The sequence below is a fragment of the Felis catus genome, chromosome B3 (assembly GCF_018350175.1).
Source record: "Felis catus isolate Fca126 chromosome B3, F.catus_Fca126_mat1.0, whole genome shotgun sequence".
NCBI lineage: Eukaryota > Metazoa > Chordata > Mammalia > Carnivora > Felidae > Felis > Felis catus.
In genome coordinates this window covers 115,981,260-116,005,840 of record NC_058373.1, presented here as the reverse complement: position 1 = coordinate 116,005,840, position 24,581 = coordinate 115,981,260, and the positions used below count along the sequence as shown (strand labels likewise).

The window sequence follows — 24,581 nt, the reverse complement described above, 5'->3', positions numbered from 1 at the left end:
GTCAATAAGGCAAAAAGCAATCCCTGACTGCACTGGGCACTGGGATCAGTAGTGAACCAAACACCTACTCTGTCCTGGAGCTAATGGGCTGGTGGGGAAGGCACGGGTTCCATGATCTCAGATACTCCCATGTGCCAAGATGGAGAAGGAGAAGGGAAGAGTGGGAACACACTGAGGGGGAAGGGACCTCAACCAATATACAGTGTCATGGGAGGACTTCATGGAAGAAGTGGTATTTAAGTGAAGCTCTGAAGACTGATTGTTCCTCAACTTAGCACTAAAACATCTTAGGCTGGATAATTTTCTGTCGTGGGGGAATGCCCTGCCCGTTGTATGATGTTTAGCAACATCCCTGGCTTCTACCCACTGGATGCCAGTTGTGAGAACAAAACAATGTCTCCAGATATTGCAAAAGGTCCTGTGGGGGGTAAAATTCCCCTCTGTTGGAGAACCAGTGATCTCGGTGGTGGAAAGGAGAAAAAGCTTTCTAGGCAGAATCTTTTTCTTCTTCTTTTCTTTCTAGGCAGAACCTTATCTTTGCTCTGTTAGAGAAAGAGATGGTGGTGGGGGGCAAATGACTTATTTGAGGAGTTCTGGGGAACCACGCCTGGTTGGAACAGAGAGATGGAAAGGATGGGTAAAAGGAAGGAAAGGTGAGGGCACCTGGGTGCCTCCGTCAGTTGAGCGTCGTACTTCCGCTCAGGTCATGATCTCCTGGTGCGTGGGTTCAAGCCCCCCCTCAGGATCTGTGTGGAAAGTGCAGAACCTGTTCAGATTGTCTGTCACCTTCTCTCTGTCCCTCCCCCCACTCATGTATGCACATGCTCGCTCTCTCTCAAAAATAAAAACATTTTTCTAAAAAAGCTGGAAAAGTAAGATGAAACCAGGACACCCAGACCCTTCTGGACTGTGTTTAGGATCTGGGACTTTGTTATTAGTCACCTGGGATGAAGAAATGGTTTGACTAGGTTGGCTCAAGTGGAGGCAGAAAGACAGGGGAGGGGGATCAGTTTAAGAGGCAACCAGGAGATAGAACATTAGGGAACCTCTGAAATATTTTCCGTCTCCTGTCACACTCGTGTGGTTAAAGCCCTTCATCCAGGAGGGCTAAGACTGTCATTTTGGGTTCGCTGATGATTCAGAAGTATTCTTCCACGTTGTTGTAACCTGGTCTCCATGTGAATTAAAGTTTACAATACGACAGCCTAAGTGCTCTGCTATATGGAATGGGCCAATATTTTAGAGTACTGGGCTGGGGATCCGAAAAACTGGATTCTAGTCCCACTTCTGCCATTAGCCAACAGTATGAAAATCACTTTCCCTTTCTGGGCCTCAGTTTCCTATCTGTAAAGGGAGGGGCCTCCACTTGGCTGAATAATCTGTGCTCTCCATTGCAGTCTAACAGCCTATGAATACAAATGGTTGCCACTTAACAGAAAGATGCCATTGTTTCATTGGTTCCTCTTCGAAAGGAATTGTCTCCCTGTGACTTATGGTGAGGTATCTTCTGTTGGGGATGGCACTCAGGAGTGGTAGGGCAGAGATCAAAAGGGCTTCTGTAAAACAAATCTCCCTCTATGTGGAGATTTTTTTTTTTCCACATAGAGATTGGATTATGTGGTCTCCCAAGGCCATGGACCGGGGCAGGATCTTCCCTGAAGGGAGTAAGTTCAGCCACCATCAGTCAGCCTCAGCAGAGGAGGCTGTGAACTTGGGAAGGCAGGCCTCATGCTGGATGGAGAGGAAGCTTGTTCCCGTCTGTGGCCTCCACTCTGAGTATATATTTGGATCCAAAGATGTAGTCATGTGGTGGCAGAGGGGGTGCAAAGTGGGAAGCCGTGTCCACGGTGGACATGTAAAGATAGCCCTGAGTTCCCAATCACACCCGGAAACCCTTTTGAAAGAAATGTTATTAACCTTCCGGTCTCTGAGTCTTCTGACATGGTTAAACAAATGCTGCAGCCCTGCATCAACCAAGCTGTGGAGAATTAAGACAAGTTTCTAATGGTTGGGAAGAAGTTCTAGAAGAGAAAAGCCTTCCCCAAGCCCATAATGGTGACAGAAGTTGTAGACAGTGCAAGTTACAAGAGAAAGGTAAATTGGGGGGGACAAAAACTGGGCTATAAATGTCCAACCATCCCTTGTATGTGGAGATTCCTCTTCCACTGCCAACCTTGGGTGGTTAGAGTATGCTTTTATAAAAGGAGCTGGCAGGCTTTCTTTACTCCACAAAGGGGTCTGTGGTAGGAAAAAGAGAATCGGCAACCGAAAGAACCCCATGGCCCAGCCGTGCACTCGAACAGAGGAAATCATACGTTTGATGTTCTCCAAAGCAACCACACTGAGACCTCAGGCTAAAACATGTCAGGTTCTCCTAGCTCTGGCACCTGTTTTGTTTTTGTTTTTCCTGGTGCACGCAGGGCATAGTGACTGCCTGGGCAAAGTGCCACTCACTGGCAGGAGATGAAGGGAAGCTGGATGAGAGAAGGAAGAACAAGTTCATGCAGTCATTGGTTTTCTTCTTACAACTGATCTGCTATAGTTTGTCCTTACCAGCTGCCCAGAAGGGAAGCATGGACTGGATGGGAGGGAAGGAAAGACCGGATTGGGGCCGGGAGTGAGGAGAAGGAGGTTGCCCCACTTTATGGGTTGAATTGTGACTTCTCCAAAAGATAAGTCCTCATCCTCAATACCTTAGAATATGATCCTATTTGGAGAAAGGGTCTCTACAGAGGTAACCAAGTCAACATGAGGTCACTAGGATGGGCCCTAATTCAATACAGGGCCCATCAATACAGGGTTCTGGTGTCTCTAGAAAAAGGAGAAATTTGGACACAGAGACAGACACACATATGGGAAAGACGATGTGAAAAGACATAGGTAGAAGGCGGCCATCTACAAGCCAAGGAACCTAGGCCACAAGAAGCTAGGAGAGAGACATGGAACGGACTCTCCCTCACGGCTCTCAGAAGGAACCAACGTGAGAAACACCTTGGCCTTGCCCTCCTAGCTTCCAGAACTGTGACAAGACTTCTGTTACCTTAAGCCACACTTTGTGCTGCTTTGTGATGGTGACCTTAGGAAACTAATACACCTTACTGCTCATCCCTTTGAGATGTGGGCTCAGGGCGTGGCCATTACATTAGTGGGGGGGGGGGGGAATCTCCCAAAAGTGGACCAAATTATTTGGTTTTCGAATTTATTTTTAAGGGGTCACGGCATAGCCGTAAAGTGGATGGAGTCTGGATCGGGACGGAGGTGACATTCGGAATATTTAACGACCGGGATAGGTCATAACCTATCCGGACAGGCATATAGTATTGTGCCGTCGTGCCAGTTCTGGGGTGTCCTGGCTGAACATCAATTGCTCGATCTGGAGATCCAGGACTGGGCTGCAATCCAAGCTCTGCCACCTAGTAGCCCAGGCCCTTGAGCATGTTACTTAATCTCCCTCGGCCTCATTCTTCTTATGTATTAAGTGGAGATAATAATATCTATTTTGTGGGAACACTTGTGATGAGAAAATGAGAAAATTAACGTATGGTATGTGCTTCACACGGTGCTGGGCACAGAAACCGATTCTCATAAGCGCCAGCTCTTTAGGAAGCCATTTGTCAAACATGGTTTCCCCAGCAACGTGTACATTCGTCAGAGAACATTTCCATTTTGAGTCCTACACACAGGGTATGACACATACATACCCAGAGCTCAAGCCGGATTTAAAGCAAATTTTCAAGATGGGTCAGAGACATTCTGGAGGGTGATTTAGAGGGTCTTTCTAGGACAGAGCCGTGAGAATGCGGCCTGGGCAGTGAAACGACAGAAACTTCACGCGTGTGGCTCCGTATCCAGGACTGGAATGACCAACCCCACCCCCACCCCAGTTCCACCTCTCCATGAAAGCGCTGATTTTCTCCTCTACATACACAAATGCTGGAGTTCAGAGTTCTGAAAACCCTGATTTCTTTGGATTTCTCGCTTTTGCTTCACGGCCTGGACGTATATAAACTCGCACGTGCCCCCAATGCTCCCCAAACCCAGGTCTGAGGCTTGGTTTTCCCTGCCGGTTTTCCTTTTAGAGGTGGGTCTTCTCTACTGGGAGTGGATGGGTATATGCAGAGAACATTCCAAAAGTAGCTTTGCAGCCAGAAAAGGGGGCTTAAGGGTATGAATGGAGTGGGGCTCCGGGCCTATTTTCTCCTCGCTTACACCCGGGACAGCCTCTGGGTCAACAGGTGGTTCTACCCCTCTACACACCCAACCGCAAACAGTAGTGCTGTCTGCACCTGCTCCCTCATCGAGGATGGATGAGCAGGTTCCATAGTCAGTATCTGGCTGACAGCTTTATGGATGGGGTGGGGCTGGACCTAAAGTCACTGAGTTCCTCTGCAGCCCCAATAATCCAGGAGAGCTAGGAGCTCTAAATGCCAGCGTGGCAGGAAAATTAATAAGTCAGCTCCTGACTCTATACAGCAACAGAGAGTCTGGCAGGTGGGGGGGAGCAGGGAAGTCAGAAGTGTTTTTAGCAGACAAGTTGCTGGTCAGTTTCAGTGCCTCTGAGTTAGTTGATGCGACGGTGTTCCCAGCAGTGGCATTCACGCGTGTGTCCTTGGGTTAAAACGCATCACCTCTCAGGGTCTCAAGTTTGAAGTGGGTAAACATAAAGATAATTATGGTTGCTATCTACCTTTTCCTTAAAAAAAAATTTTTTTTTTTAACGTTTATTTATTTTGAGAGAGAGAGAGAGCCCGTGAGAGCAGAGCGTGAGTGGGGAAAGGGGCAAAGACAGAGGGAGCCACGCCAAAGCAGGTTCCAGGCTCTGAGCTGTCAGCACAGAGCCCGACAAGGGGCTCAAACTCGCAGGCTATGAGATCATGACCTGAGCCAAAGCCAGATGCCTAACCCACTAAGCCACCCAGGCGCCCCGCTATCTACCTTTTCCTTGAAGGCTTGCTGGCAGGATGAAAAAAAGTCTGACATCTGACGAGAACCCCACAGACAAATGTTTCTCATTAAATCATCCGTGGAAACTTGTTTAACGTGGACCCCATGCCCAGTGATGTGGATGCCCAAGGGCTAGGCCCAGTAACACACATTTTTAGTAAGTCCCCAGAGGGTGCCTGCAGGTAGCCTTCACCTTCTGAGCTGGTACTTTATATACTAGCATTTTGGATGTATGTTTCTTAGGGATCAACCAGTTGGTTAAATCTTGAGAGCCCAGGACAGCAGGGAGGAGCTCCAGGATTACCCTCGAGGGCACACACGTCCCAGATGGCCAATCCTAGAGCTAGAAAAACCTGCACGTGTGGGAAAACAATTGTTCTCGGGCAGATGATCAGCTTGTGACACTTTGGGTTCTTCTCTTCTTAGAGTCTAGAGACTTCTCGCTGGAGAACAGGAGCTCAGGCCAGGGAAATGGGGAAACAGGGCAGAAGGCTGAAATGGTCCATAATAAGCTCAAGAGAATCTAGCCCTGTACCAGGAGGAAGTGTCCATCCATCCTTCCGGAAGGGTAGTTAAATGAAGAGCAGATAACTTTTATTAAGTATGAATGGGCCAAGCACTGTTGTAAGCATTAACTCATTTCATCTGGATAACAACCTAAGGCTCTAGTACTTCTCTAGATGGGGAAACTGAGGCCCAGGGAAGTTCATTCACTTTGCCCAGGGTCACAAACAACTAAGTGTCAGGGCCAGGATGTGAACCTGAGCCACCTGCCCCCCGAGACTGTGCTCCCAAGTGTTACACACACTGCCTTCCCAGGATGCTTAACTGCCTATAACGAATTTTAACTCGTTTCCTTCATTGGACAGATTTGAGGCCTGAGTTCTGCTTCTTGTGAGGCCTAAGTGTGAGGCCCTCACAGTGCCAAACTGCCCACTCTTTATGTATACTTCTCATCTGGAAGCTTCCTGTATAACTCTCTAGATCCCTCTCTGCATCAAAGAGGAAAACAAATAAACAAACAAACAAAACCAAGTGCAGAGTTTCCACCAAGCCTTTTTTTCTTTTTTTTTTTTAAACTTCTAAAACCACCACCATCTCCAATTCCATCCAGAGTCTACTGTTATCCTCCTAGGGCTGACATGATCCGTCTCTGGTTTCTTCCTGAAACAACCCCTACCTTAGCTGGTGCTTGTAAAACCAACCCCCTTAGTATTATTTTTTAACAGAAATTTTTGTTGAGGTAACTGTAGATTCACATGCAGGTGTCAGAAATAATCCATAAAGCTCCCCTGCACCCTTGACCCAGTCTCCCCCAAATGGTAACATCTTATAAAACTATAGCATAATGTGTTGGCCATAAGACTGACACTAACACAGTCCTCAGATTGATTTTTGCAGGTTTACTTGTACTCGTGCGTGTATGTCTAGTTATATGCCATTTTATCACTTATGTAGATTCCTCTATCTACCTTCAAAGTTACAAAACAGTTCCACTGCCATCAGGATCCCTCCTATTGCCCTTTAATAACTGCATCTCTACCCCTCCTGTATCCCCAACTCCTCTTTAACCCCTGACAACCACTAGTCCATTTTTCCTTACTAAAATTTTGTCATCTCAAAGCATCACATAAAAGGAACCATACAGTATGAAGCCTCTGGGAGTCGGCTTTTTTTCACTCAGAATAATCCCCTTGAGACGCATCCAAGTTGTTGCATGGATCAACAGTTTGTCCCTTTTACTGCTGAGTAGTATTCCACGGTGTCGATGTACCATCATCTGACCATTTCATCTGATGAAGGACATCTGAGCTGTTCTTGGTGTTTTGGTTATTGTGAATAACGCTGCTGTGAACAGTCACAGACAGCTTTCATTTGTCTAGGACAAATGCCCAAGGGTGCACTGGGTCATGAGGGAAAACATTCAATCTGTCATCATGTAGCATGGTGTTAGCTTTAGTTGTTTGGTAGAAACTCTTTATCAACATCAGATAATTTCCTTCTATTTCTAACTTGCTGGGAAATCATTGTTTGTTTCTACTACCTGATGGTAATGGTTTCCTGTTGGGTACTCTTTTTTTTCCAATGAGGTCAGATCTATAGGTATAATCATCAAGTGGACCCTTTAGTTTTCCCGAGAATAAAATGATTTTTCACAGCCATATACTCAGATCATGCCCATCATTGCAATTATTCATGAAACATGTCTTCTTTGCCCTTCCAGACAAGCATTCTGTAGGGCATCTTTAAATCCTCCCACAGCGAAATCACATCATTGTGATTTGCATACATTGTATGCTTGATAAGTAGCAATACCTAACGTTAGTATCTTGTTTCACAACTCCCTTGACCTTCAAGATGACTGTGGGAAATAGGTGTTATTCGTCCTGTTTCCAGAAGCTGAGGCTTAAGGAAGTTAGGTGGCTTGCTGAGCCCATCTGACTTGTAAGGAAAGAGCCAGAGTCATCTAAACCCAAGTCCCATATTGGTTCCACTCCAGCTGACCTGGAAACCTGGGCTCCATGATCTCTAAAGGTCTCTTCCGAGTCCAAGGCACTGGGAAACTGTAAGAGCAGGAAGATGGCCGTATCTGTTCACACCAGCCTTGCCCTGCCTGGTGCCCAGACAAGAGCTCTCCCGCCAGTGATGCTGCAGCTCCCACTGCCAGGAGTGTGTGGCTTTGTCCAGTGGGTTCAGTCTCCTCTGGGGCCATTCACATTCATTTCTGGCCTTCTGTTTTCCAATCCAGCACATGCTCGCATTTGATTTGAACACACACTGCCAACGGCTTCCTTTGCTTTCTTTGTTTTAGCAAAACTGTCTTTGAAGAGCCCTACTTTGCACCAGGACCCAGCTGCTCTTTGTTTCCCCACCCTTTGAGTTTTTCACTTGGATGTCCCCAACATTCAAGAGCTGCTTGAACAAGGGATGCTGCTCTCACCATCGCCACACAATTTGGGCAGGGCCTCTTAGTAAACTTATTTGAAAAAGATATATTCGGGGCACCTGCGTGGCTCAGTCAGTTAAGTGTCTGACTCTTGGCTTCAGCTCAGGTCATGATCTTATGGTCTGTGGGTTCAAGCCCCACTTCAGGCTCAGCGCTGATAGGGTGGAGCCTGCTTAGGATCCTCTCTCTCTCTCCCTCACTCTCTGCCCCTCCCCAACTCACTCATGCTCTCTCTCTTTCTCTCTCTCAAAATAAATAAACTTTAAAAAAAATTATTCAGGGGGGCCTGGGGGGCTCAGTCGGTTGAGCATCCAACTTTAGCTCAGGTCATGATCTCATAGCTTGTGGGTTCGAGCCCCACATCAGGCTCTGTGCTGATGGCTCAGAGCCTGGAGCCTGCTTCGGATTCTGTGTCTCCCTCTCTCTCTGCCCTTCCCCCACTCAAGTTCTGTCTCTCTCTGTCTCAAAAATAAATAAACATTAAAAGAATTTTAAAAAATTATTCATCACGGCCTATGCCCAGGGCTTCATAAGGAAAATGGACAGTGTTGAAAAGACACTGGTACCTTCAAGGAGCTGACACTCTTCTTTTTCGGCCTTTCTTGGCCAGCACGTAGGTGTTAACATGGCAGGTGAGAGAGCTAAGGTGAAAAACCCATCTAAAATCCTTTACGTTGAAGGCTCATGTTGGTAGTCCTTTAAGAGATGTCAGAGTCTGCTCAACAGAGTGTAATGCCAAAGCCTGAGGTCAGTTCAGCTTTTTGGTGCCTTCCACATACCCCTGTTCATGAGGGAACCACTCAGGTGCTATGGTGGCATACTGACAAGCTATCTCCCTGTGGCCCCTAACTCTCATTCTTGACCTCACTGTGGTAGACACACAGGATAAGAATGGGTGCTAGGACAGGATTAATGCTTATTGGAGTCTTCATTAACATCCCTTTCTTGGGTTGGAAGTGGGAATGGTGGGGGGAGCAGCTGGGTCATTTGGAATGTGATGATAAGTATATACCTAGCAATAGAAGAAACCCATCGCCTGAAATTATGTTTACCTTGCTGGCTCTGGCCAAGACACATGTCATGCTTAGTGTCAGGAATTCTGAGCCAGGATGAAGGGAAATCTCAGAAGCCAAAATCCCATCCTAGTCTCTTTTTGGACTTTAAAGAAGGCTTTTTCTGGTCTGATGACCTCGCCCGCCATCCCTTTGGACCCCAGCATCCTCTCTCCTATTCCTGTTGCCTTCCCCACAGTCCTTCCATGGCACCTGTGCAAACATCATGTCACCAGATATTTTGGGGGTAAGTTAATTAACAGGCACATATGTAACAGAAAGAGCACTTCTGTGGCCTCTCTATGGCAGCACTGTTTATATTAGCAAAGTGTTGGAAATAACCAAACTATCTACCAGTAGAAGACTGGTTAAATAAACAATGGGACATGGGTATAATGGAACATGACAGACATTAAAATCATGCTGTAGAAAAATACTTCATGACACTGAAAAGACATTCTTAGTGGAAAACATCGGTGGAAAAATAAAGGTTGTAAACATTTGTGCAGTACACTGTGAATCTTGTGAAGAATAACTGGTGGAGAAAAATAATCAGGGTGGAGAATTTGCAATAGCAGTCATCAGAGTTCCTCTTGGGGAAGAAATTATCCTTTTTTAAGAATACTCTCATCAGGGGCTCCTGGGTGGCTCAGTCGGTTAAGCATCCAACTTTGGCTCAGGTCATGATCTCATGGTTCGTGGGTTCGAGCCCCGCATTGGGCTCTGTGCTGACAGCTCGGAGCTCTGGAGTTCAGATTCTGTGTCTCCCTCTCTCCCTGCCCCTCCCCTTGCACTCTCTCTCTCTCTCTCTCTCAAAACAAATAAACATTAAAAAAAAAAAAAAAGAATACCCTCACCAACTGCTCTAGTGGGTAAGGTGAAACTTAGAGATGAGTTGGAGGCAAATAAGGCAGGATAAAAAGATGAGCAAACTGCTCTGTCTGTGAAACGACCTGAACGTGAAAGTGGGAGAATCTAAGAAACAGAAGGTTTGTAGGGGAGAGAAGAATCCGAGGAACATGGTAGGATGCTGGAACCTGCCAAAAAAAAAAGTTAAGCGGTCGGGGCACCTGGGTGGCTCAGTCAATTGATCACCCAACTCTTGACTTCAGGTCATGATCTCATGGTTCGTGACATCGAGCCCCACGTTGGGCTCCACGCTGATGGTGTGGAGACTGCTTGGGATTCTCTCTCTCTCCCTCACTCTCTGCCTCTCCCCTGTTTGCACATGCTCTCTTTCTCTCTCTCTCAAAATAAATAAACATTTTTTTTAAAAAAGAAAAAGAATTTTGAATATTCAGTTTTTGAGATGTAAACCCTTTTGGATCCCGCAGCCTTCGGTAGCTGTACAACCTGATGGGGTGGTAGCACAGGACGTGAAAGGGAAGAGGCCACAAAGGGAAGAAGTGCCCCCTGGCTGACACCCGGGGAGAGTGAGCGGCATCCTGCAGGGACAGGGTAAGGAAGTCAGGGGTCCCCGGGGGTAGTAGCCCCAGCACAAATGAGACAAACTCCTTCCTTCCGAAATAAACCGGAGAAAGGTGGACCTTGAAGTGGGCTAGCTGATCCATGTTTATACGGACACAGAAGAAAGACTGGGAGGAAATCAACCCAAACAGAAAAGAGTTGACGGGATGGCTGGATGACAAGTGAGTTGTTGCCTCTTCTCTGAATTTCTTTTATTTGCAGTATCTTCTACAATTAACAGCGTTTCACTTTTGTAATTGGAAACCTATGTTAAAAATCACCTCCGCCCATTATGTCTCCAAAGAGAGCAGGGGTAGAACTCCAAAGAAGAGTGCAGAGAAGGCTTCTGAAGGGCGTCCTGAGCGGAAAGCACGGCCTGTTCCCGGGGCCCTGACTTGGGAAGACCTGGGGCCATGAGAGGGCCCTGGGCATCATGGCGGAGGCACGCCTGCAAGGGGGGATTACCAGGAGAGTCCAAGGGACACGCCTGCTAGTGTGTTCACTCTCAGGATGCCTGTGCAAGCCAAGGGCCTTCCTCGTGGAACGCCAGGAGGGAAGCTTGGGAAGCTGGCACCAGCATGTGGCTCAACAGAGCACACAGAGCAGGCCTGAGGCTACCGGCCTCACAGCCTCTCCCTCCGATGTCTTCCTCTCAAGGAGGCCTTGCCTTCCTCCGTGTCCCCTTCCCGCCAGTAAGCTTTCTTGCTCGTTAGGCTCCCCAGGGAACCCAACTGATCACAGCATGCGTCTTCTCTCCCTGGCAAATCCTACACTCTGCTCTCAGACTCTGAACTGGTCTGACTTGTGAGAGAGCCCAGGTTCTAACTCCACTCATTCAGTTCAAAGAGACGGTCAGAGGATCCTGAGGTAGAGGATGGAAAATGGCAGAGAACGGACTCTAACCGAACCTTATTTGCTGATACGGTTTCATGCCGAAACACGTCTGCCTAGAGCCCAGCAGTCTCTGTCTCCTGGACCAACCTGTATCCCGAGAAGCTGCAAGTAGGCACAGACCCCATGTCCCAGCGGCCCTTGCTTCTGGCTCTGCTGCCCTTCAGAGGAAGCCCGATGGGTTACCTGTTCACTCAGCCTCCTGGGCCCAGGAACGCACCAGGTTCGAAACACCCACACTGAAGGCTATTAGTTTACACCTTGGTCACTTCCCCTGCCCTAAAGCCACTGACCTCTCTTTTGACCTCCTCTGTTTGCTCACTTGCTTCCCATACGCCCCCATAACCTCCTTTGCAGGGTCCTTTGTCCCTCCCGTCTCACATACTTTCCCGTCCTGGTCCCTACTGGAGTAGGGGTTAGATTTACACAAGCCATCATTTATTAATGACGCCTGCTGTGTCATTTCATCTCAATCACCATCACAGTCCTGTGTGCTGCATATTATCACTCCCATACTATAAAGGAAACAAGCTCAGAGAGGTCAGGACCTGCCTGGGGTTAATGGAGGAGTCCACAGGAAGTCAGGATTCAAACCTAGATCCTGTCATACTAAGTAAAGTTCTCTCCCATGAGGCCACACTGCCCTGTGTCTGTCCCTCTGTGTTCTCTCTCTTCCCTCCCATCCTCATTGGCACACACAGGGCTACAGCCCTTCTTCCCTATAACGGCATAAAGAAGAGTCTACACGAGTTCCCAATGACCCAGCGGCCTCCACAGCCTGAGGGTGCAGATCCATTTGAGCAAGACGCTTACTCCTTTCTGACTCAGGGTGAGCATGAGGCCCAGAACCATATCCCCAAATGCTTGGCTGTACCCCAGACTCCTGAGGGATCTTTAGCTTTGGGCCAAGGGCAGCAACTGTCTGAGATGCTATTAACTTAGCCAGCAACTGTTGCCTGCTCCAAATCGAAGTCTGAATTTTGAAATAATCTGGGAAGATAGAGCAGTAACAGGTGATATTTTGTGACATCCATTAAGAGTCCAGGGGCCAGATGGCATTTTAAATAGGCTTCCAACACTTACCCTGGTTTTTGGCAGAGACCCTCTGTCTGACTCTATCATCCTGGGAGGCTGTGAGGTCCCTTATTTCGGTTTACTCCCATATTTGCAAGGGTTGCCTTGGAAATCTTAGTTGAGATCTTTTCATGGCTATTTGTCAGCACATACCAGTAAACTAGAATAAAAGAGAGCTTGTTTCTTGTCTCTTTCCTAAATCTGCTCCCAGAAAGAGAGGCTGGGACACGGGTGGGGGGAGTCGCCGAAAGGCCTTCAAAATCCTAGACAGTCCAGCACTTGTGAGGGCACTGGCCCAACCCCCACTGTTTACATTTGGGGAAACGGAGGCTTAGAGTGCTGTGACTTGTCCACAGTCACGGAGCAAGTGAGCAGCCGACCCTAGACTGGAACCCTAGTTCCCACTGCCCCCGTGCCATGTTTGGAGGAGAACAGAGAAGATTTCGATTTGCATAGTGAACAGTAAAGATTCAATGAATGAGTGAGTTTCCTTCCAATACTCAGTCTGCTGCGTCTGAGCTACCAATACAGGTGGTCAGGATTTCTGAGATTCAGGGGCCAAATAAGAATCTGGAGCATTGAGTACACACGCCGTCCCTTCCTCAACACCAGAGGCACATTGCTAATGTTCAGGACGAATTTATATCACTTAAAACGACAATTTACACTTCTAATACTTGGTAGGCTAGGAAGCACATTCACATACATTATCTTCTTGCTCCTCGCCCTCACCTTGTGAGTCAAGCCGGCCTGACCATACCCATTTAATAAGTGAGGAAAATCAAGGTCAGGGATTTTGCGAACAGGTTAAGTTCACATATGTGGCGAATGTGCCCCCAGCTGTCATGCGGGTCTACCTCAGTTAGTGTTGCACTAGACCCAGGGCCAGCTGGTCTCCTTAGTGCTGGCTTTGGGGCTTCTTTGTTTTTGTTTCTTGGGAGATGACATTTGGACCCACAAAGTCAGAACCTAGTACCAGCCGATCATAAAGACACTAACCAAAAAATAAATAGTACTTTCCGGGGTGCTAGGATTGCAAATGCCCCACACTGCACGGAATAAATAATACATGGCCAACCTCACTCGGTACTAAAACTGAAACATATTTTAAAAAGATGGTATCATCCCTCTCATGACATTAAAACTGACCAGGTCTAGAGTAATGCATTTGGATAATTCCAGATGCTATTCATCTAGTGGGTCATTTCTCACTGTGTCCGCAAAGTGATTACTGAGACGGTAATGGCTGAAATGAGTTTCCGCTCTTAACCCTTCCACTTAAATTTCTCAGGACCTCCTAACTGGAGCAAGGGGGACAGAAAAGAGGAGGACGTATGGGTAGGGCTTCTGCAGTCTTTAGGCTCACTGGAAATTATGCCTCACTGGCTCCTCACACCTCTCTGTCCATACAAATTCAGGTCATCTTCCTAATGACAAAAGACCCAGGGAAATTCTGACCTGGTTACAGAATGCAGGCCACTTGCCTCTTCACCACCCGGGATGGTCACAGAATGGAAATCCTAATCACAGAAGGCACAATCACAACAAAAGGATGTGTGACCTACAGAACATAAGACTGGAAGATGAGCAAGTGAGTTGCCTTAAAAATGCCAAGGCTTGTGGCGCCGGGGTGGCTCAGTCGGTTAAGCGTCCAACTTCGGCTCAGGACATGATCTCACGGTCCGTGAGTTTGAGCCCCGCGTCGGGCTCTGTGCTGACAGCTCAGAGCCCGGAGCCTGCTTCGGATTCTGTGTCTCCCTCTCTCTCTGACCCTCCCCCATTCATGCTCTGTCTCTCTCTGTCTCAAAAATAAATAAACGTTTAAAAAAATTTTTTTTAAATGCCAAGGCTTGTCCTTACTACAAAGGTGAAGAGATGTAGTCTATGTGAGATGTCTATGTTGCCTCCAAGGGTAGACAGAATATGGATGGATTTCAAGGAGACAAATTTTAGTAGTTAAGGAAGAAACTCCTAAAAATGGAGGCTGTGAGGTGAACGGTTAGGACTATGGGCTTTGGAATTACAGAGTGGCAGATGAGAAACCCCAGCTTGCCACATACTACTATGTGACCACAGATAAGTGACGTAGCTATTCCAAGTTTAAGTTTTCTGTCTCACAAAGGCAGATCAAATGAAAATATATATATTAAAAACATATGAGTATACTTATAAATGTGTAAATTATATGTAATTTATATATGTTTATATACATGTAGGTGGTATACACACACATACACACACACACACACACACACACACACAAGGTGGAGGACCTTGTCCTTCATGTTTATTCCTGTATACTCAGGCCCCACGCCCTGGGTCTAGTACATATTAAATGTTCAATTAATATTAATGGAATGATTGAATTTACTGTATCCTTAATATGAGACAGCTACTGGAATAAGCATTGTCACTTATTTCATACACATTCTCTTTTTTTGTTTTTTGAGAGAGAGACAGACAGACAGACAGACAGAGTGAGTGCACACGTGTGCACTTGAGCGGGGTGAGGGGGGGCATAGGGAGTGAGAGAATCCCAAGCAGGTTCCACACCCAGTGCAGAGCCTGCCACGGGGCTTGATCTCACTACCATGAGATCCTGACTTGAGCCAAAATCAAGAGTCGATCACTTAACTGACTGAGCCGCCAGGGCGCCCCTCAAACACATTCTTAAAACATCAACCTGGTGCTAGGAATTGGGCTTGTCATGGTAGTCTTTAGCTCCATGATTGTTACTAAAATTTTATTATTGTAGTTGTTATTTTGTGGTGGTGGTGAGTATCTCTATTGTTGGAAGTACCTAAGTTTATACTAGATGCCCGGTTGGTCAGGCTGACGAGGGAATCCACACACGTAAGTAAGGTTTGGGGTCCCAAACCAAATCTAAAATCATAATTCTGATTTTACATAACTCTCAAGATAGCTAGTTAGTACCACTTCTCAATTTTTGTTCTTTATATACAGAACCACCATGGAAGGGAAACATTTGCCCTATGAGCTTCCTCCATGTAAACCTTGTCTGTAACTTGAGCGCTATTTTATTTACTCATTCATTCGTTCGTTTGTGCATCCATTCATTCATAGTAGGCTTCACACCCAGCAGGGAGCTCAACGCCAGGCTTGAACTCACAACCTGAGGTCAAGACCTCAGCGGAGATCAAGAGTCAGACGCTTAACCGACCAAGCCACCCAGATGTCCCTTGAGTACTCTTTGAATGTCCTTTTGGCAGAAAGGGAGGGGAAGGTCCACTTGGATACATTTCAACTTGAGATGCTTTTAGTTCAAGTCAACCTTCCTTGGCACTACACATCCTGCTTCGTTTTCAAAAATATTTGGGAAGTGTTGGTTTGGATCCTACTAGACATTGGCATCATTTTATTGCTGACATGAAAATGTCTATAAGAGAAAGGGAATGAGTTTTACATTGCTAATGAATGATTTCAAGGTCACGTGAATACCAGCAAGAAGGCTAAACTCCTTTCATCTTTTGTAGCATTATCTTTGGCTTTTTTATGTCTGGTACCACTGTCCGTGCTAGAGGTTGTGGCTATGTAGTTGGAGCAGGACTAACCATTTTGGTGAAAATGGAAAACTCTGTTCCCAACATGAACATCTGACTTCCCAAAGTCACTGGGGAAACAGGAAGTTGATGGCGGGTTGGTTGAAACACTTCGTTTTTATCTGAGCTATTTGGAGTAGACATAGGCTGGTGGTGAAAGAGATAGGCTGTAAGAAAGGAATAGCCCATCTGGAGGTCACTCACAACTTGTAAAGCTCCTGGAGCAACTTTTGGATGCTCCAGATCTTGGCCTTCCTGTCCTCACTGCAGCTGAGTCCCCTTGCCTTGGATGGGACACTCCCATGTATTTTTGCTGTAGGGACTTTGATTTTAAAGTGTCCTAAAGAGTTTCCGGCGAAAAGCCACCCAACTCATTTCTCTTGCTGGTAAACTAAGGACCTTCAGAGTCTACTTTATTTTATTTTTATTTTTTAAATGTTTATTTATTTTTGAAAGAGAGAGAGAGAACACGGGGAAGGGCAGAGAGAGGGGGGACAGAGGATCTGAAGCAGAGAGCCTGATGCAGGGCTCGAACTCACCAACCATGAGGTCATGACCTGAGCCAAAGTCAGACACTTAACCGACTGAGCCACCCAGGGTGCCCCCAGAATCCACTCTTGAAACTCAGCCCAAAGTCTACATTCAGAACGTTCTTTCCTTGAAAGCATCCTACAAGTTTCAATTCTCCCATCTTCTCCTGGAACACAATCTTAGAAGCCACATTTACAGGCAAAGATTTATTGGCAAAGATGCTGCCCAAGGAACAGCTTCGGACCAGCAATGGCTTGGCCAGTCAAGCTCTCCTGTCCAGATGGCAAGCTCTTGGCTGAGCATCTCAGCATGAAACCCCTCTTCTTTCCCCTTCCTTTGACCAATGCTTAACCCCAAAACTCATCTTCTGGCTACTGAGGTACACGTTGACTCAAGCTTATCATCTCCCTTTTTACCACTGAATTCTTGCATTTGTAATCCATCCATCTTTATATTTGGTTCTCTGGCTCCACAACAATTTCTGTTGAGTGCCCTTTGTCTTACAACCTGCCTCAGAGTCTAGATCTAATTTTGTCCACCTTAGAATGTTTCCACCCAGTCAGTCATCTTCTGGTATTCCACTGAGGGGGGTTTCAAGGGTGGGTGACTCACGCAATCACATAGGACTTGTGCTCAGAAGGGCCCTGCACTGGGCTTAATGCTCTGCTGTTGCTTCCTGGAAATTCCTAACAACTTTATCTTTGGAGTTGTGTTTTATAAGTGAAGTTCGATGGGAATGAAGCACAAACATGAGCAGAGGAGACAGGCACAGCCATTCTTTGCAGCCCCACTTGCATAGAGCAGTCATGATGCCCCATGAGCACAGAATTCCAGCGGGCCCACAGCGCGTAAGAGTTCATCAAGACCCAGCTCGAGTACAAGGTAAGACTGTCAGGGATGTAACTAAGTCAGCAGGCAGACCAGCTAACAGCCCCAAGAGGTATGCTTCTCATTCAACCCAGAAATTGCTACACATGCAGAAAGAAAGCAGTGAGAAGCACAAATGACCTCAAGTCCCCTCCTATCCTTTCTTATGTCACTTCCCTGGATGCTAGCCAACCACTTGTGCTGAAAGTGATGACACAGAAGCAAAGAGTAGGGTAAGAGTAGGGAATAGTCCCTGTTCCTTTCCCTAGTCAGTAGAAAGCCAAACTTGGTGGAAAGTGCACACATGATGAATGCATATAAATAAAGAGGGGTGCCTGGGTGGCTCAGTCGGTTGAGCATCTGACTCTGGATTTCAGCTCAGGTCGGGATCCCAAAGTCGTGGGATCAAGCTCCAAGTCAGGCTCCCCACTGAGTTCGGAGCCTCCTTAGGGTTCTCTCTCCCTCTCCCTCTGCCCCGCTCCCCAGATCGTTTTCTCTCTCTCCAAAGAAAAAATAATAATCTTAGAAAAAAAGCATTAAAAAAAAAAAGAATGCATACAAAGAAATGAAATAAAGCCAGTTGATTTTGTTTTGTCAGCATCTCCACTGTTCTAGCAAGAAGAAACTACATATGCCTATATAAGCTACAAAATGTGAATTGTGTAATTTATGTGATTTCACGCACAACGTAAGTGCTTTCACATTTGCACTTAAAACTAGCATCACACAATATAAAGATGAACAGTGACATTCATGCCAATAATTTAAAATTTCAACTTTCTTATAGTGACATTAAATAGCAAATAAAAGCACCATGTCAAGTCAAGAGAGAGAGAAAGACAGATCCTGAAAGTAAGAAAAAAGCTTTATCTCTTAACACCTTTAATGATACTTTCTCCCTGCTTCTGGAACAAGGAGTTCCACATTTTCATTTTGCACTAGGCGCCATAAATTATGTAGCCAGCTCTGGTCCCGTGGCTTTAAGGCACGTCCATCCCAGGCCTTTACCCAGTGTGACTCCTCTAGGCCTTGTCACACCCCTGTCCTGGGGCTTCAGTTGGGATCAATGGATATTATCTGTCCCTTTGGTAAAATAAAAAAATTAAAAACCCCTCTGAAACATAGCTCTAAATCGATGGGAAAATGGGTAAAATGACATGGTATGGGCTTAACCAAAGTCCCAGGGTATACCAGTGATAGAGGCACAAGCTGACTCTCATCTAGCCTTCAGATCCAATGCCATGGCCTGTTGGCACGCATCTTTACCACTGGCATTTGAGTCTCGAATATCATTTGAAAATACCAACAAAGTCATTACATGTTGCAACCTTTTGATCACACCCCAGCTGGGGCCACCACAGCCCCACAGGAATCATGTAGAGCTAAAGGCCCTGCCTTTCAAGAGATTCTGCACAAAACATTCCAAGGCCCCAGGGGAGTCTTGTGTCTTGTTCAAGGTCAACAGGAGTCGATCACCAGGCCAACACAGGCTTCCTTGGCAGCTTTGGTAAGGATTAGATTCCTGTATCTCCCCAGGCAGGTCAGAAGATCTTTTCAATCACTGTGTCAAAGTCATTTGAAATTCTGAAAGAACAGGATGCTTCCCATTTTTTTTTTTTTTTAATTCCTTGAAGAATAAGACAGGTAAAATCAAATCCAGGGGTCCTGAGGCACTGGCCAGATCCCTCCTAATCAGGAGGGACTCCAAGCCAGAATGGACCACAACTATGGGCACGTTGATAACTGCTCTCACACCCTTCATGCGACCTCCTCGAGTCATCTAAGTGGATTTTTAGACTAGCATTTCTTAGCACATTCTAGCTGCCCTCTTGTTATTCTCTTAGAGCCTTCCATGAAGAGTACCAGGGTTCATCAGACCTAAGTTTTCTCCAGAAGCCTCACCGCAGCATTTTATTGGGTGCGAAGATGCTCTCGGCAACAGAGCCTAATCCTCTAGGTACTTCTGGGCTAGTCCAAGTTCCTTCCAAATCCCAAACATCTCCCTCTATGGACAGCTGATGTCCATAGGACATCATAGGAGGACAGATCCTTGTGGGCACGAACGTCTTCAGGCTGCTTCCACCAGGAGCTGGCTGGGCCACTCAGCAGGCACTGTGGCCCAGATGGAAGGGTCAGTTGCCTTTCTGCCAGAAAGAATGTGCAGCTGCTGTCTCCTTCCTATTAGCGGGCGTGAGGGGGACAGGGTACATTATGGGCGACACTGCACTGTTGTGTCACTGACAACAATAACAGTGATCTTTTCTTCCCTTGCCATCCGATGATAATTGTAAGCCCACACTTAAAATGTTCATGTTCCCATTTCGAACAATCTTCACAACAAGATTTTAATGAAACGTAACAGTGTTCCTGGCATAATGGTAAGTGGAAATAAAAGCAGGAGATACAGGAGGTCCTTGCTTTGCGAGCAGTTTACGTTTATGTGTAGGAAAAAAAAACACAGGGAGAAAATACATCACAAGGAATGCCTTTAGGTGGTGGGATTAAAGGTAATTTGGTATTTTCTTCTTTAAACTTTTTGGTATTTTCTAAAAGAAAAAAACACTTTATAGGTACGTATTACTTTTGTAATCTGACAAGAAAGGATACTTTCCTATTAGCTAGAATTTCTGAGATCGTAGTAACAGATTTAATGCATTATCCCAAAGGAAACCAACCATCAGGCTTCTCCCTCTCCAGGTGACTTCCAGGATCCCCTCTCCCAGCTGAATTTTCTATCCAGTATACAGATTTTGGCTTTGACACGACTGCTCAGCTTGTAATTACTCTTCTTTTCTTTTTCATTAAAACTTGAAAATATTTAGAAATAGCCCTATCAGGTTTTTGAATTAAGATACTGTATTACTACTTCCTCCTGGTTACCAGGGCTCAGATCCCCCAACAGAATTTTTCAAGGGTAGGGCTCTAAAGCCCACCTGACCCTGGATTCAGGGAGACAGAGGCCTAGAGACACTGACTTTGTGCATCAAGGTGTGATGACAAGAACATTGATTTTGAACTTGAATGGCTCTGGAACCTTGGGTTGTTTTTTGTTTTGTTTTGTTTTGTTTCTCTACAATCTCTTAGCAAGTTGGTGTAAAGATTAAAAAGTGCATTGGAGTGTCTGGGTGGCTCAGCCGGTTGGCTGTCCGACTTGGGCTCAGGTCATGATCTCGTAGTCCGTGAGTTTGAGCCCCCGTGTAGGACTCTGTGCTGATAGCTCAGAGCCTGGCGCCTGCTTCGGATTTTGTAGGTCTCTCTTTCTCTCTGCCCCTCCTCCACTCGCGCTCTGTCTCTCTCTGTCTCCCTCTCTCTCTCTAAGATAAATAAACATTAAAAAAAAAAATTAAAAAGCACATTGTGCGTGAAGTGCCCAGCGCAGTGCACACAATAAAGTATTAATATGAAGAGTGGTGAGTGCTGGAGAAGGCAGCAGTGGGGAAATCTGCTCCTGTACTCCCCGTTCTCCCACCACAGAAGTTTTCCAAAGTGCCTGGGGCGTGGGTGGGGGGGGGGGTGGGGAGGGTGGGGAGGAGCTGGCGGGACCTGAGCCCCACCCTGACTGGGCTCGCCTGACCCAGGACACGTCTTTGGTTTCACCATGGAAATGTAACCACTTCTGTGGTAGGAGATGGGCAGTCCTAGCCACAGGCCAGCAGCCAAAAGCGTGGGGTGAGGGGCAAGCCTAGAATGCCCATGGACAACACTAAATATTAAGACTCCATTACCACTCTGAAACCGCCGCATTAGTGATCCAGAGTGCCTCTTCCTCCACCCACGGCCACTCTGCCCTTTAACTATTCATCAGGCGGAAACAAGGATGCCAGAGACTTACAGGAAATAAAGAGAATCAAGCTGTACGTTATGATGGACCAAGATAGTCCATCTGGCTATACCACTACTTTATCTGCCGCCATCATTGTTAGCACCACCATTTTTACAGCTGCTACTACCAGCAGTCTATTAATCCTTTACATTTGCAAACTACAATTCATAAAGTGGCTGGGTTTTGCCTGGGTCGGGATGACCCTGGACATGGCATCACAGGAAGACAGAGGCAGGCTGGCACTAGCAACCTCAAAGGGAACAGAGCAGAATCACTGCCAGGTTGTTTTCATGCCCCGACCGCCTGCACCCCAGACACATCCACCATCCCCAGCCACACCCAGTCACTCTCTCAAAGTGACTCTGCCCCAACTGTCCGGAGCTAGTTTTAGGCAACTTCAAGGGTTAGGAACTAGGAGGAATGGCCTTTTACTTGGCCAGAGGAGCTGGACCATGCCCAAATCCCATCAAATGGGGTGAGAGAGGAGTAGAGAGTGCCTTTCAAATATAAGGTCATCGCGTCTGCCAACATCTCCCACCTTCTCACAGGAAGGCCCTGGAAAGACCCAGACTCTTCCTTTTGTTTTTGTTGTTGTTGTTTGTGAGGTTTCACATTTTCCTGTGCCAAAGTTAAATTTTTAAAAATGTCTGACTTTGACCTAAATCCCCAAAGTGAACTCTGGGATGTATACCTCGCCTTCTCATCCCAACAGAAGGGTCCCCTTTTTCCAAATCAGGCCCCGCAGCCAGCTGGGGAGAGGACCAGCGCTACAGGGAGGGAGGATGTTACACACAGCTCAAGCTCAACCATGAACTAGCTTCCCTTTGAGATCGCTCTCTTCACCTGGCAACCGGGGGCCCCAGCAGAGCTGAGAGAGAAGAAAGTGGCATTTTGGAATCCATTTTGCTCAAGATGCTGAAGGCTCGTGGCAAACTGCCCTTTGCTACTGAGGCCAAGGGAACTTGGGGAAGGACCTTAGCCTTTGGGATGCGGTCAGTTGAGGGCAAGGTGAGGGCGAGCTCTGGTGCCAATGATACCCGAGGAGGGCAGCCACTGGGCATGCGGTGGGTGCGGGTGCCCACCCTGGGCGCCACTTCCCGCATTTGGACCCAGGTCCACTGGTGAGCGGTAGCAGCAGCGATCGCCACCAGGCCAGCTGGGTCCCCTTCTGTGTGTCCAGTTATTTTTAGGTGAGATTTACGACGGACGAGGGGGAAGGGACACGGGATGACAACGAGTTTTGGACGGTATAATCCTAAAAGTCACTTTTTCCAAAGCGCCCCCCTCCCGGGTTCTCCTTCCCGGAGCAGCACGGTGCCAGCGGGGAAGCGGGCAGCGCGGGCGCGCCGCAGCGGTAGGCTCGGACCCGAGAGCCGATGGGGGGGGCCCTGCGCCTGGCGCCGGGCGGGGGGCGGACGGGCAGGGGAGGAGGGGCGCGGGCGCGGCGCAGCTCACCTGCCAGGCTGTTGTAGCAGTCGATCTCGATGGCTTCCACCGTCTTGCTCTGCTCCTCCGAGAGGCGGCCGGGGTTGGGGGCCCCTGCCGGGGAGGCCGCGCGCGAGTCCCGCTCCTGCTCCGCGGGCGCCGGCAGCAGCCCCTTCAGCTCCAGCAACGCCCTGTGGTATTTGCCTATGGCTTCGCGGAATTTCTTGTCCTTGTAGCACTGCGCCCCTTGGCTCTTGAACTCGTGCGCCCGCCGGATGAACTCGGCGGGCTCGGCCGCCGCCCCAACCTGGCCGCGCGTCGGGACCCCGCCGCCGCCGCCGCCACCACCGCCCGGGACGCACAGTGGCGGCGGCGGCCGCTGCGCCTCGCCAGCCGCGGGCGGGCTCGGGTTCCCCTTGGCCGCGGCCGCCGAGCCCTTCCTCTCCATCCGGCCGCCGCCCGGCGCCCCGCGCGCGCCGCGATCCGCCCGCCGCCGCCGCCGCCGCCGCCGCGCCCTCCCGGCTTTAAAAGCGGCGGGCGCCTGCTCCGCGCCTGCCGAGCTCGGCCGCGGCCGTGACACCCCGCGGCGGTCTGGCGCCCCGCACTCCCATTCTCCTCGCCAGCTGCGGGAGGCTGCTCTCTCCTCCTCCTCCTCCTCGGATTGCCGTCCCCTCCCTCCCTCCTTCCCTCCCCCTCTCCCGCGCCGCCCGCCCTCCTCCTCCTCCTCCTCCTCGCCCTCCTCCCCTCCCGCAACCTGCGGGCGGTGGCGACCTGGCCCTCGCGCGCACGGGACTAGCGGGATAGGGGACCGCGGGCCTGATTGGGGTGGCGGTGATTGTCGCTGACCCGGAAGAAGCTTGGCTCGCCCGAAGGAGGGGAGGATTAATGACAAAGACGGCCCCGTTCTCTCCCATTCAACCCAACCCTCGGAGACGCGCCTTGTCTGCAAGAGACCGATGGGGGAAGGAGAGTGTGTGTGTGTGTGTGTGTGTGTGTGTGCGCGCGCGCGCGTGTGCGTGTGTGTGTGTATTTAGGGAGGGGGTCCGCCAGCAACCAGACGCATGCAGACTCACCCTCAATAGATTACTTGAAAACTAGAAAGGAAGGTGCGGCGAGGAGCAAGGGGCGTAGGCACAAGCCACCGAGCTTCTTGTTCTTTGCAGTCAGGCAGTAATATTTTTAAGGTGGCAGGGCCTCTTTTTTGTGTGGATCCAGGTTGTCGCCGAGGTGTGTCTCCCTCTGTGGCCGCCCAGGCGCCCGGAACCCTGTGCACTTCGGCGTGTGGGGCGCGGTATTCCAGGAGCCGCTGACACCTCTGTGTGCCCGCAGCTGTGCAGAATGAATCACAGATCGGAGATGGAAAACACCTGTTACTGCTGGTCATCGGGCTGGGCGTGCATGCGTTCCAGTTTCCATCGACAGTGCCCTTTCTCGGGAGGTTCCATTCCTTCGGTTGCTCTTCCAGCCTGTCTGAGTGTCGGCTGTCTGCTGGGAACTGGCTGCCGTGAAGGGACAAAGATATTAGAGTGGGAGAAGCACTGCCCTAGACGATTCGCAAAGTCCAGAAACGCATACACCCAGATATACTCTGCTAATATTTTGGTGTAATTCCCACCCTTTGTGTTCTACATCCTTATTTGTACAAAGTACTCTTTTAACCAACATGAGTGGTAGGGAGTGTTATATACAGCTTCCTGGTCTATTTATGTTCAATTGTATGTGATTAAATAGTCTTTTAAAGCCTGTGATGAATGAGAACTGTATATTGAGTGGACTGGGGTATCTTGAATCATAAGGGTGGACATTTGTTACACGCAGAGTTGCCATTTGTATAGTATTGCGGGCTTTTATTTGGGCAGGATCTTAATATACTGAATTAAACTAAACCTTGTATGTTACAGTATCTTACTTTTCCAAGTGCGTTAACATCTTTAATCTCATTTAAAACTCACATTAGCCCCAGAGAAGAAAAATAATTCTTTAGTCACTCAGTGAGTTTG

General features: G+C 48.1%; 1 protein-coding gene across 1 annotated transcript in view; it reads right to left on the bottom strand.

Moving 5' to 3' along the window:
• The window catches only part of TTC9 (tetratricopeptide repeat domain 9), a 33,385-nt gene extending 10,130 nt beyond the window's left edge, over positions 1 to 23,255 (bottom strand). Inside the window, exon 1 of the mRNA XM_023255792.2 lies at positions 22,612 to 23,255. Within this exon, the coding sequence (XP_023111560.2) occupies positions 22,612 to 23,029 (418 nt within the window). The 5' untranslated portion in view covers positions 23,030 to 23,255. The remainder of the gene's footprint in view (positions 1 to 22,611) is intronic.
• Between the last annotated feature and the right edge of the window lie 1,326 nt (positions 23,256 to 24,581).